General features: G+C 41.7%; 1 protein-coding gene across 3 annotated transcripts in view; it reads left to right on the forward strand.

Moving 5' to 3' along the window:
* NFATC1 (nuclear factor of activated T cells 1) overlaps positions 1-14,612 on the forward strand; it is a 140,230-nt gene that overhangs the window by 75,043 nt on the left and 50,575 nt on the right. For all 3 annotated transcript variants that reach the window (XM_081014164.1, XM_081014163.1, XM_081014165.1), the window contains exons 5-6: positions 1,267-1,439; positions 1,783-1,923. In XM_081014164.1, the coding sequence (XP_080870290.1) occupies positions 1,267-1,439; positions 1,783-1,923 (314 nt within the window). The remainder of the gene's footprint in view (positions 1-1,266; positions 1,440-1,782; positions 1,924-14,612) is intronic.

The following is a 14,612-nucleotide window of genomic DNA, read 5'->3' on the forward strand; positions in this document are numbered from 1 at the left end:
ATATAGTGAATTAGTGAATTCTTAAGGGGTGCCTGAACACAGCAGAAGTCATGCCTGAGCCTCTTTGCAAAGTTTCCACATTTTGCATTTGCCATTTTTGGGAGAAGCAATGGCTGTTTATAGTGGTATGATACTGCTTTAAAGCTGTAGTGCAGATGGGGCCTTAGAAAAGGAACAGCACATTTTGCTGCATAACTTTCTACCTAGAGGCTTCATTTTTCAAAATGAGAGCTCAGAGTCTGGGGTTCCTACCTAATGGACAGCTTTTGGACTTGCTTGCTGGTACATATCTGTTTAGTGGTTTGGGAGCCTTTCCATGAAAAGGCTCTATCAGCTGCTGATTTAAACATCTTTATAATCAATAGGAGTTTCCTATTTTCACCTGAGAAATGTTGGTAGGGATAGAATAGGACATTCCTATTTTCACTGGAGAAATGTTGGAGAGGATGTAACATTTCTTTTTCAAAATGGCACCTGGTTTAAACTTTATCCATAAATCTTAATCCTGAAGCTGTTTATCTTTTCTTTTCTTTTCTTACCCAATTGCTCAAAATTCCCCTACCCTTAAATAATTTTCAACATAACGGCCTCCACGGGTGTCAGAGCAAGGAGCTACAGCATTAAGAGAACCATTCAGTAATAAATATTCGTGGAATGAAGTTTCAAAAACATCTCAGGATTCTTAACTGCAGTGCTAGGGACACTATATTCCTGTTTGTCAGAGAAATGCCAGGAAGATTAATGATGTGGGTCCAACCCTGTTAACATCGATCATAGGGTTTTTGTTAGTCCCAGGAGCTGGAGCCAAAAACCCCAGATTTCCACTGAGTTACTTCCAGAAGGTGAATGGAAGTGGGAAAAGAGCCCCATGATCCTTTCTGTGATATCCAAATGTCCCATAAAAGGGAAGGGATATCAGGTAGCAGTTGCCTAGCAACTCTGTAGGCCTCATGCTGCCATGTGGCAAATTAGCAAGCAGTGCTAAAATAAGAGTGGGGCCAATGGGCAACTCATGTTAGCTCCTTTCCAGAGGCGGCACTCTTGATAGTTTGGATAACTGATTTCTGGATTGATCCAAGGGTGGATTAAGCTATTGGGTAAGGACTTCCCGAGGGATTTTAATTCTGTGAATGGGAGCTATGTGGTACTTTTTCCTCAGTGAGACTATAATTCCCCTCCCACCCCTCAAAAAAAAAAAAATGTTGTTCTGGAAACTTATGAAGGCTGGTTTAAAAGTTTGTTTTTTATTTGTTTATATTTGGACAGCATTGACTGTGCTGGAATACTGAAACTCAGAAATTCAGATATAGAGCTGAGGAAAGGAGAAACTGACATTGGAAGGAAGAATACACGGGTTCGACTGGTCTTTCGCGTTCATATCCCACAACCTAATGGGAGAACCCTTTCTCTACAAGTGGCATCGAACCCAATTGAGTGCTGTGAGTATAATATCTCTCTCTCTCTCTCTCTCTCTCTCTCTCTCTCTCTCTCTCTGTGTGTGTGTGCGTTCATGTGCATGCTCAGCATCAATGTGTTCTGCTTTGTCTGTTCCATCCTTAAAATTCAGCCAGGACAAAGCATATTTCAGCCATTGCATCACTGAAACCAAAACTAAAATTATTTCCGGCAGAAATTGGCATATCTTGATTTAAGTAGGCTTGCTAGAAGGATTATGGTTTGAATATCAGGACAAAATCCTTCAGACCTCTGTGTATGTGTTTGTGCGTTCACAGTATTTGATTTGTACTTATAATAATGGTGCTTATTTCTCAATCTCATCAGCTCAAAGATCTGCTCAGGAGCTGCCTTTGGTAGAGAAGCAAAGTGCTGATAGCTATCATGTGATGGGTGGAAAGAAAATGATACTGAACGGACACAACTTTCTTCAAGACTCCAAAGTCATATTTGTGGAGAAAGCTCCAGGTATTTAAAACACTGGTCCTACAGATGAGTGCAGATCTGTGTTTGTGTGTTGCTAGTTGTATGTCATGAGAAGTAAAAGTTACATGGGCCCCTATCCATTATTTTTTAACATGCAGACAGTTTTAGAAGTGTGGAACTTGCAACCCTCTGGACGTGGCCTGATGCCTGGCTTCTGTCAGCTGTAGCCAGTGCTCAGGGATAATAGGAGTTCTTAGTCCAACACCTCTAGGGTCACAGGTATGACACTACTGTTTTAGAGGCTTCCATAAGCGACACTAATAGCCTGAACCTAAACAAATTTGGAAATAAGCCCCACTGACTTCAATGGGAAAGCCTAAAAATGCTATCCTTTCTTAAATGCATTTTAAAAAAACCTAGTGAAAGAAGCAAACGTGTGTTTGCCACTAATACATCAGGAAACTTTGGTCAATCTCCCCCAACAGGATGTGTTCCTACACAGAACATTTGGAGATTCATCTTCTCTGCTTCCATAATTTACATATCAGGGAAAGCACTCTGTGCTTGCATCTAAATGAACGCTTGAATCCAAAGGGGCGCTGGCAGAAGGAGATGGGCCACCTCATCCCTTGCAACTGGCTCATGGAAGGATTTGGAAATCCTTCTCTTCCATTATGGACCACCCTATTAATGAGGAGAGGCATTTTTTAGGGGAAGTGATGAGGAAGGAGGAGATGGATATGCCAGCATCTGCCCAGCCCCTTGTTCACTGTGTGAATTCCAAAGTGTTAGTTGTGTGAGTCTCTTGGAAACAAAAAAACAACTGCGTCCTCCAGGACTTTAAAGACCGCAACTGCATCCACACAGAAGTTTATTCCATTTCCTCCAACATTTCCCTTATTGTTAATTTCTGTGTATTAAATTTCAGCTTTCACACAATGTAGAAGCTACTTCCGGAACTTTAGTGAAAGGTATCTCAAGCTTAATGCTTGTCTCTGCATCATTTGAAAATGTATCCCCCCCCCCCATAAGCAAATAACGCAGGAGTGAGCACTTTGTTTAAAAACTGAAATGAATTAAACGTAATTAAATGGACATTTGGTGCTTCTGTGGAAGGTGGGTGGGATTGGGGGGGGGGAGAAAGTTGCGATTTTTGGCATCAGGTTTGTATCCATTTATTCTCTTGTGTAGAGATTGACCTGCTTGTCGTATATAAACAGACCATTGTTTCACGTAATGGCATATATGGTATTGCAGGGTGTATAGAGAAATAAGCCCCTGGCTACTCTGATTAGATCCTGTAATACTCTTCTTACCAGTGCAAGTAGGAAGTGGGGTTTGCACTATGGTTACCTGCAGAAACTAGTGATGTATGATGGAGAAATTCAGATACCATTTGTTGATCTCCCATGCTATATCTGCTTTGGCCCTTAGCCTATATTGTTAAAACAATAATAACCTTCTACTGATGAAACCTTTCTCAATGATGGGCGCCAGTGCAAATGATGTAATTGCACATAATGTTTATAACAATTGCTGGACAGAGCTCTACAATCTGTAAAGGAGCTTCTGATGGTATGTGGCTGATTTTATTATGTCCTAGTCAGAGGGAGTGTTATAGTTTCTTTCACACATGATTTATTTCAATTCCCATATTTTTTAAACCGAGGATTTGGGGTTTCTTGCCTGCTGCCTGCTGATCATTTATGTTTCTCATTTCATCCCCCCCTTCATTATTTTAATAATTAGTTGGCAAGGCGCACTACTGACAGCAAGCAAGCATTGAAAAACATTTCTCGTGGCACACTGGGGAATTACATTCTCATTGTTGTAGTAAATGTAAGGGGTGTGCGAAGCTTTGTAAATTTAAGTAGGTGCTCATCTAGGAAGACCAGCGCTGATCAAAACATGTCTGACAGCCGTGCGAAGACCAGGAACGAAATAAAACATATTACCATTGAAGAAGCCCACTTTTGTTGTCTGTCCTTTTATAACCTGAACTTCCTCTTCCTTTTCTGAGGTGCTGTAGAGTCAACTCTATATTAAGCTGCAAATGGCTGAGGGGATGAGGGAACATCTTTCTGGATCTGCCATTTTATTTCAAACCACTGGTGGGACCGGGGGTTAAGTAAATATAATTCAGAGTAAACCCGAGATCACAAGTGAGGCTAGAATAGATAGGGAGCTGAGCGCTGAAGGCAGGGTCAGTGAAGGCGAGAGCAAAGGAGGAGTAGCTTTCCCTTTTAAATGCCTTCTTGTTTTAGAAAAGGTTTCCGTGGTGCTGGCACAAACGAGACATTCCACAGCTGCTTGCTGAAACCCCCTGAACTTTAAGCTGTCTCCTGAAATTCTCCCGCACTTAACGTCTCCCAGCCGTTCAAACGGAGGCTTTGATGGTCATGGCCGTTTAACCCTCGACATTCACCGAGTTCCAAAGAGATTGCCGTTTCACTCTGCAATCTTCTGACTGTCCCTAACAGCACAATGCGCTTTTGCTGAGTAAGGCAGTCTCTGGCAACTGTCGCATCCAACTGCAGTACAGTTACCGAGATGCAAACTGACCGGGTCAGTCAAATGCATATATACATAAATACATAAAGTGGGTGCCTTCAAACTAGGAATCCAGCAGAGTGGGTTGCATGGAGAAGAGCAGAAAGGGAGAGCTTTAGGTGTGACCTATTTTAGAATTGGCCATTAAATTCTGGATTCTGTGATTTCTTTGCCATCATGCCTCTGGGAGAATGTACTCAACATGTCTTTGAGCTTCTGCAGTACATATATTTAACTTGGCCAGAATAGTTAGTGTTAACTTTTAAAACACTGACATCTTTTGGAAGATTTGTGCTACGAAGAACTGCATTATTGCTATTGAAACTCTCTCTCCACTGAAGGCTGTGAAAGAGATCTCCCGTAATAAAATAGTGAGATAAATTGTGTCCTCACTAAAAGAGGGCACATGTTGCGGTGAGACCTGGAGACTGACCTCCTGGTTGTGGGTGGGTTAATTGGATAGCCACAACACCCTATTGGTAGGTCCCTCATTGCTGGGTTTAATCTGGCCAATGGGGTGCAGTCTAAACGGATCAAGGGACCTATATATACCTATGCACGTGACTCAGAGCTTCCTCTTATGGGTCCTGCATCGGAACACCCGCCCACCTCTCCCTACTTTTAGGGCATTTTTGCGATTGACCTTGCTATGCCGTCGTGTGTCATCTGTCATTGGGACAGGGGCACGGCAGGAATTTTCCCTACTTGGCTGATTGGCTGTTGCCATTTGGGTTTTGCCTGCCACGTAGCAAAGCATCACAACTTGTAAGGTTGTGGATAGGCACTGGTTCATGTGATAGGGATGGGAGAATGGTCTCGCCATCCCTATGTGAAGGGTATTCCGTTAAAGGACTCAACTTGGTTTGGTCAACCCCTGAGAGGGGGTTGTGCCCGTGCCTGAGTCCAGGGGAGCATCTGGGGTGTGAACAGAGTCTGTTCCTGGGCTTTTTACCTACCTCAGGTGTTCACCCTTGTCTTACCTATGCTGGTGCCCTGTGTCAGCGCTGCCTGCAAGGGTGCAGGCAGCTAGTCGAACCACTCACTTTTCTGTAATCAATAAAGTTGTGGCCTAAATTCTGCCAAAAACCAAAACTAAAATTTGAGTCAAATATGTGTTTTTTTAGGGGGGAGGTCTCTGGGTCTGAACACGCAAATTGAAAAACAGTATAAAACTACACTTTCTGTGCAATCAGAAGTTGGTGGCAGTCAGAGTAAGTACTGAACTATCAGGACATTTTGAATTCAAGATTAAAGCTTTAAAATGGAGCTGGCATCCTTTCTTTTTTAAAAAATGAAAACCTGTGACTGGGTATGTTGGATACACTTTAATGTTGATTTTCATTGTGAAAAAATATAGCTGGATGGGCAAAACAGTAAACTGTTGACAAAAAAAAATACATTGGAAGCAGACCAGGAGAAAAGAATCCAGGCAGTTTTAAGAGAACACACCACAATAAAAACATGTGATCTGAAGTCCACGTATGGGGGAACTGGGACTTCCCATTCTGACCAGGAGCATATGAACTTGCTGTCAGGCAATGTAGTGGCTGGCTATAATGTTACTAGTATTGCAGTTGTATGCATGTCTACACAAGATTGGGTTTCAGTAGGACTTACTCTCTGGTAAGTGTGTATAGGATTGCAGTCTAAAGGAAGTATTAGAATTTAATGCATGCCTTTTAACATTGTAAATGGTTGACAACTCTGCATAGTGAGCAATTTCTTCTTTTACCAGTGTAGCTGATGGCATGGCTAATGGCAATGTAATATTATATTGTTGCACGCCACTCCTATCTACAAGCCGCGTATGGTGCCAGGGGGTTCCAGGTTTCCTCGGAACGAAGGACAGCAGAGATTGTGGTGTCTCTATGATATATGGTTTATTTATACACATACACAACTTGAGCCTACAATGGAGGGCCTCAGAGCATTCACACTCCAAGAGGATCTTGCTTCTTCCATAGCCACAGCCTTGGATTCCAGCAGAAATCAAGCAATGGCTCTGTCTCTCAGCTGCCGAGCCTGCAGCCAGCTTCTTGATCACATAACTCACACTCCCAACTCTGGCCTTTGTCTTTCTAACTACCAGCAAGTTGGGGGAGAGGACAGGCCCATTTGCTATCTAACACAGAACCTCTTCCTTTGTTACTTTAATGGCTCATGTTTAGAGGGCCATTATCTCACCCGGAAGCAGGGCTATTCCAGGAACTGAATCTGTGCTGGATTCAGGAATGAGAAGGGGGCTCGGGCATACAACCTACCTCTCTCAAACTCATAACACTATATCATAGAACATATCTATATATTTATATATCTGTATATTATTTTAACATTCTGCACCGAGTTACCAAAATTGTGATCCACCCCTAAGGACAAACTCAAAGGCTATAATAAGGTCTATGTTAATTAATGCGATCTATGAATATAATAGCATTTGCTTATGCAAATCATTCCAATATATTAATTCATTGAATGTTGTGAACTCTGCCTCCCTATAAGGGCTAGCTTTCAGTTGCTAGGATCTGGAGAAATAGCATTGTCCTTGCATGAGAAAGGCGGGAGAAGAGGCACTGTTGGCCTATCTTAACAATGACTCATATGAAAGGGAAGCCCTGAAGAATCATCAAGTCATTCTTGAACTTCAAGCCAGAAACAGAGCTGTGGTCTCAACTAAACTCCCTCTTCACTGAAATGAAGTATGAGAAGATGTATGAGACGTTAGCCTCACCTACAGTGCTCTGTGTCTGTGTTTCTTAATGCTGAAAGGAGAAGCTAGGTGGGAGGATATTATTAGCTGCTTAACATACTTATCTAAAAAGCTTGTTGGGGGAGAAACATTGTGCAAAGACCTCTTCTGAAAGCAGAGTTATTTTTTATGCAGTAGTGAGAGCTGGGGTTGGGATTGCTCTCCTTTCAAGAGCCATAGCATGCTGTCTTCAGAAGTGTACTGTAATTTCCTCAGGCATTTTATAAGGCTGTTTTTTAAAAAATAAAGTGTTGAAGTAAGCCCTTACTTCAGGGGCTTTTTTGTCAATAAATTATTGCTTGCACATCCAGCTATATTTTCCAGAAGTGAAAGTCAATATTAAATGTGTATCCAAGACACTCAGTCACACAGTTATTAAAAAAGAAGAAGATGCCAGCTATATTTTACAGGTTCAGCCTTCTTAAATTCAAGATTTCCTTGTAGCAGTGAGTCCAGTACTTCCTTTGGCTGCTGCAAACTCCTCTTTGTACAGAAAGGGTTGTGGTTTGGGACCGTCTTTCGATTTATCTTGCTTTTTAAATTTGGGTTAGCATTCAATAAAGAGAGTTTGAGAAGCAGTAATAAGATTCCTTTTTCGGGAGAAATCTTCAACGTCTTCAGAGAACATTAACTATACTGGCCAAGGTGTGTGTGTGGCATAAGCTCAAAGGAATGTTGACTACATTCTTCCTGAAGTATGTGACATGTGTTTAAAGAGATGGCAGAATTCATAATTCAGTACTAAAATAATTTGGTAAGATGCTTTGTCAAATATATAAACTGTAGTTTGCTTGTAGGTGACCCTGTCAATCCAATTTACGGAATCATAGTTAAGAAAAATGGCAGACATCATTTCAAAAGCCATCTCAGGGATGCCTGAGGGATGCCTTTTGAGAATCAAGCTTCCTTTGATGGCCAAGGCCTATATAGGGCTAACCTGTGTGGTATCTGTGAGCATACATGCAGCTGCAGAGTTCTTCCCTGGCACCCAATAAATCTTCCTGCTTAGACTTCCAAGAAGCGTTCTATTGTAGCCAATATAATTGGTTTGAGTGTACAATTGGTGTGTGCAGTGCCCAGGACAGTTAATCCAGTTTGCAGATGTGCCAGCAGACCCCCCAAAAAGGCTGGAGATCCCTGGCTTTATAACATCCCAGTTTAAGCACTTCCATGTTTGTTCAGGGTATCTTCAAGATGATCTGACACAATCAGTGTGCACACCATAAAACACGTGATAAGCTTGGCATTGCTTGGCTCACCTTTTGTTGCACGCAATGTGATGGGTAAAGGATGGTTCATCACAGCGGTAGAACACATTGCACTAATCAAGTGACGTCTATAATCACATGCACAATTATATTAATTTGCCCTCAGGATCGAATCATAAGTTTCTCGCAAACAGACATTTTGTTAAATAATGTTTTATTTGGAAGAAGCACCAATTGCAATTCTTCCTTGCTCTTCCATATGAGTTTTTGATGGGATATGAGTTAATTTTGTTGTTTTTTTCTTAATTTTTGGCGGGGATAGGAATGCTGCCGGGGGAAAGATCTATATTGAGAATCATATTTCTGGTAGTTTCCCATAGAGAATATGTTTCTACATTTGCTTTTAGCAAGCAGCATAGCCTGCTTTATATTTTCTGGAAGCATTTGTATTTAATCCCATGAGTTTTCATAGAAAAGCAGGGTAGTTAGGTGCAGGAAGGTTGCCACTTCTATATTATATTCCTAGAACGTGGAAGGCTTTAATGCATCTTTTAATGTACAGAATAAGAAGTCGTCACTGAGTTTGGGCAGTTTAGACTATTCACATAGCACTGTAGTTTAGCTGAATTATATCACTTGCATTTTTAAAAGGGGGAGCAGGAGAATCTTCCGGAAAAAGATTACTAGAAGTGGGGCAGGGATTGGTCCTGAAACAGACGTGTCCCTCAGATACTTGAAGGGCCTTTGGATGTGAGCTCTGCTTCTGTAGACATTTCGTTTTGCACTGCAGCATTTGAAGGCTCAAGGTTTGGCGTCTGTTCCGATGAGATGAGACGTGGAGACTAGTGAGCAGACTTTTGGCTGAACTCCATTTGGTAAAAGATCTTACATTCTCCGAGATCTTTCCATTGGTCTTTCCATTGCCAGCAGCAGTCGCAGTTTGAGGGGCAAGAGGCCAGAAAAGGGTCAAGTTTCAGATTGGTAGTCAAGCTGCAGTTCACGTAATAAACTTAAGTGGGAGAATATCCCTCGGTCACATGCCTTCTGCATAATGTTGTTTTCTGCGACTGCCTATCTCTCAGAGTCCACCACACCCATTTCACTTGCTTGCTGCATCCATTTCTGTGTCTGCTCATTTGCAAGGCACTTGGAAAGCCTCTGCCATCGAGAGGGGCTAGAAACATGAGAATTGTACAGTTTGGAGCACAAGAGTTAGTGGAAAGGTCACTTGTCCCTATTTCCGGGAGTGGTGCTGGTTTTATAAAGGGGTCCCTGGCCACTTACCAGAAAGAGATATCTTTAGCAGGGAGTTTAATCAGATGATGGAACCATTGCAGTGCGGAATCCTTTCACGAGCACACAGTAGCTGTGACGTCGCTGTTAGGAAATACATTTCAGATTTTCCTAACGCTGCAGCACAGGAAAAGGCAAAGATAGTATGGGATGCATGCCATCCACGTAAGACGGTATCACTGTTACTGAGTCTTGCCATACAGTATTTCAATGAGGGCTATTAAGGTCAATATGACCCTTAGATACTTGTGTACAGTTTCAAACGGTTTGTTCCACATAAGCATACTTAGAATCACAGCCTTGCAGCATAACCTTATGCATGGTTACTCAGAAATAAACCGCACTGGATTTAGTGGAGCTTACTCCCAAGTATGTTTAGGATTAGAGGCGTAGTTTACACCACACATTTGAAGCACTTTAAATAGACATGACTTCCCCCAATGAATACTGGGGAGTGTAGTTTGTTAAGGGTGCTGAAAGTTGTTCACAGAACCACAAATCCCCTTCTCCCACATTCCAAGAGTGGTTTGTTGGAAGCCACCCAGAGTGGCTGGGGCAACCCAGTCAGATGAGTGGCATGCAAATAATAAGATTATCACCATCATCATTATTTAACAATCCGTCCTTCTTCACTGGGAATTCTGGAAATTGTCACTCTAGGAGGGGAGTATGGGTCTCCTAACAACTCTCAGCAGCCTTAAACTGCAGCTCCTTGAATTATTTGGGGGAAGTCATGCCGGTTTAGCTTCACAACCTTACAGTGAGGTTGCTTGTGCTGAGCCTGGATCTCCTCAGATCCACTCCCCAAGCCCCGCCTCCCAGGCCACCACGGATTGGCAAAATTTGAACAAAGGGTCTGGCGGTGCCCACAATGCTCCATGGCGACCAGGGAGGCGAGCCAATGGTCACAAAACAACATGGCGAGGCTCCGTGGGCTTTTGAGGTGCTGTGGTGGGCCGCAACTGCCACTCACCGTGGAAACGGATAAGCGAACATTACTAAATAGGGTGTGTGCGCCCACACACACAATCCATTATTGGCATTTCAAACCCCAGAGTTCTACTGGAATACCAGCAGAGTTGAACCCCAAACAAATGGTGGACCATTAATGGGGAGAAAATGGGAGAATCCCCAAATCCCTAAAAAAAAATACCCAGAATCTCTTACACTCACACTCCTACACTCCTGGCAGATGTTCAGAGCCACCTCAGCCCAATTTAGCTCTGGTTGGGTTAGGAAACATGGTGCCCTACAAATTGTATTGGACTCCAGCTCACATCAGCCCCAGTTGGCATTGCCAATGGTTAGGGATAATGGGAGCTGTAGTCCAATGGGAAGTATGGGATGTTGGAGAGGGGTAGTATCATTGGTGGGGGACACATCATGCTCCTTCTGGGGTCGTTTGTTCACCTTTGTTCCCTACGCTGCACTCAGCTCTCACCTGTGAGAAGAGAGATTACTTACGCCAGATCCATATTGAAACATCCTATACTCCTCTGTAAACTGTAGGTACCACCTTGCACTTACTTTTTCAGTGAATTATAGAGTTAGAAGGGACCTTGAGGGTCATCTTATTCAACCCCCTACAATACAGGAATCTCAACTAAAGCATCCATGACAGAGGGCCATCCAACATCTGCTTAAAAACCTCCTCAAAAGGAGAATTCACCACCTTCTGAGGGAATCCGTTCCACTGCTGAACAGCTGTTGCCGTCAGAAAGTTCTTTCTGATGTTTTGCTGGAGTCTCCTTTCTTGTAACTGGAATCCATTGGTTTGAGTCCTACCCTCCAGAGCAGGAGAAAACAAGCTTGCTCCATCTTCCATGTGACAGCACTTTCGATATTTGAAGACAGCTATCATAGCTCCTCTCAATCTCCTCTTTTCCGGGATAAACACAACAAATTCCCTTAAACATTCCTCATAAGCCTTGGGTTCCAGACTCTTGATCATCTTGGTTGCCTTCCTCTGTTGCCCCTACTGAAATTCATTTTGTTAGTTTGGACCCAGTTGTCCAATCTGTTAAAGTCATCTTGAATCCCAAGGGCCATCTAGTCAACCCCTCAAAAGTTCCTCATAAGACCCTTGATTATTAGGGTATTTACCAATAATCTCAGTTTGAAGTCTGAACATGTGGTTAAAGTATTAGATCAACAGCAGCAGAATTCAAACCCCAAAATTTAATAAGAGAAACATAATTAAGCAAAATGAATTATTTAATTTGATATTTTTACTTTGTTTTCTATAGCAAATATCCACAAAGCTTCTTAAAAAACCCCCACAAAAAACATAAATAGCCATTCCTTATAGTTGAAAGAAAATAAAGCTTTAAGCTCCCCTTTGTTGTTGGAAAAACTGCACACAAATACTAAATCAAATCAAGATGCACAACAGCAGCAAGGTAAAACATGTTAAGCACTTGAAGAGGCAACAATCGCTAAGCATCAAAATCTTGCTTAAATAAATGTGTTTAAGTTCCTACCTGTACACTGGAAGGGTAGGAGCTTGACAAATCTCCTAAAGGAGGGGTTTCCACAATTTTTGGCACTACCGTAGAAAGCCCCTGGTCACATACAGATTAATTAATAATTTGGAAGCTATACATACAGATTAATTAATAATTTGGTACTATAAATTCATCACTACTCAGCCACATTGCAGGCAATTATTTTATCTAAATCTTTGAAAAATAAAGGCAGGCTGTGTTGTCTTGAAATTAGGACCTAAAAGTGCTGTGTTCATATTGCAACTAGTCGATGGTTTGTCTTGATGGGAATGAGTAGGCTTCAGGTGGATGCAATCTCCTCTCCTCTTTCAGTGTTGCTGCCTTGGCTTCTAATTTCAGGTAATCACATTACGTTGAAACCTTAATCTTTAACCTTAACTATGGTTTGTTCAAACAAGATAGTTTAATAATCCATGCTTGATGTTTCATGTTTCCAACAAATCATAGTTAATGTGATTGTACTAAGAATGGGATAAGGGTTTTGGTAAGACTATGCACACTAATAATGTTCACATTAACTGAATCACACTGCATTCATATTAAATATATTATTTCATCTTAATTGAAGCATAATCCATGGCACTCATTCATTAAGGATTTAGCCTGTTTCCTCTGAAACCTCTTTTCCCACAGACTCTAATAAATGAGAAAAATGCTAAGTAAAAGTAGCAACAATATCTCAATAGAAATAACTGAAGTGGTGAGATATACAAAATATATTTTTGCTCTTGCTGCTGCTGTGTTAGAACAAGCCCACAATGCCTTTTTTATGTGGAAATCTTCTAGATGGGTGTGGTGGGGAAGCCGTTTCTGTGACTCATGCTGCAGGGAATTCCCTAATGGTTTTGGAATATTTTTACTTTTTGACTTCTGCAGAGTTTCCTTTTTAACTCCGTAGAGAGCAGTTGATACAGAGTGAGTTACAAAGGCCCATTCAGCACTCAGCCATTCCGTTTCAGAACCCCGCTTATATTTTTAGGAATTCAAAACCAGCCTATATAGTAATGCGGTAGGTGTGCAGAATTGGCCACCACTGTTATCAATCTCCAAATGCCAGAGTTTCTGACTGAAGCTCTTGCCTTCATGCAAGAGAACTAATTTACCTCACTCCTCCTGTGGAAACTTCCCTATCTGTTGTGTCGCAAGGAAACATGGCAAGGGTTTGCCGGTGGTGTTTTAAAATTGTAAACGGTTCTCATTGTTTGGATATGGCCACCTAGTCTCCTCACGCGCAAAAAATAATAATCGTGTTTCTTCATAACGGTGTGCTGTTCTTTAGAACATGCACAAGTGCACTTTTGAAAGAGTTAATTGTGGTTATTTTTGGTATTGCGCCAACACAAAACCAGCCACAGACATGTTTTAGAAACACAAGTCCTGTTAACCCTTTCACATGTTTGCTGAAAAGAAAGCACACACACTAAAACGTGGGGACTTTGACAAAGAAGTGAATGTGTGAACGCACACCTCATCTGCATTGTTTTCTTTAGTGCCTTTTATTGAAAGCCCATTAACGTGAAGGTGGAAGCCTCAAATTATATCAGTGGCCTTTGCTTCTGCTGGGATTTCCCTCCCACTCCCCTTTCAGCTGTATAAACAGGAAAGCTTGACTGCTGTTTAGTGAGTCTGTTTCCCTTAAAGAAAAAAAGAGAGAGGGGGACTAATGATAGGCTTCACAGTGTCAGCAACAATCCCACAATGGATATAATCTTAGAATTTGTCTGTTTGCAAACAATTCAAGAATTTTGCATTCAGAGGCAAGCTATGAACTATTTCAGTTGTCTATGTGTGTCTTTTAAAATTCAGTTTTGAAAATGCTGTTTAAGCCTTTGGGCAAAAAGTTAAACTGTAAAAGAAAGAAAGAAAGAAATCAAAACAAATTTAATGCCAGGTTTTTAAAGGGTCAGATATTAGATTAATTGCTCCAGTACAGAAAGTAACAACACCTCACTGAAGAAACATTATGTGTTCCAAAAAAAGATTTCTGGGGATAGATGAGAGGAGCATATATGAGTGGTTTGCTAGGTTTCCGTCTCCCTTTCTTTTACACACACTATCAACAACAACAACAAAAACAACAACAAAGTCCATTTGGAGAGAATCACTTGAGTGAGTTAAACTTTAAAGGGAATGCCTGAAATGTGTCTGTTTCAGCTTTATGTTATGTCTGTAATTTGAATTATTTGCATTTTGGAAAGGTATAAATTGCTCTGGTGTACTTTTGTTGGACTTTGGCCAGGTAGGGAGTTGCCTTCGGCTGTGAGTCAGCCAGGCTGATGCAGATGTGGCAGCCTTACAATGGAAACTTTTGTGGTGTATCACTCCTCACTCCTCCGGCACATTCTGACTGGAGACGGCATCTAGCATACTTGGGTAGGACACTTGGCAAATGTTGTACTGACATAAGACCTTTTTCTCCAGTATAAGCAA

The sequence above is a fragment of the Podarcis pityusensis genome (assembly GCF_964106645.2).
Source record: "Podarcis pityusensis genome assembly, chromosome: 7".
NCBI classification, from domain to species: domain Eukaryota; kingdom Metazoa; phylum Chordata; class Lepidosauria; order Squamata; family Lacertidae; genus Podarcis; species Podarcis pityusensis.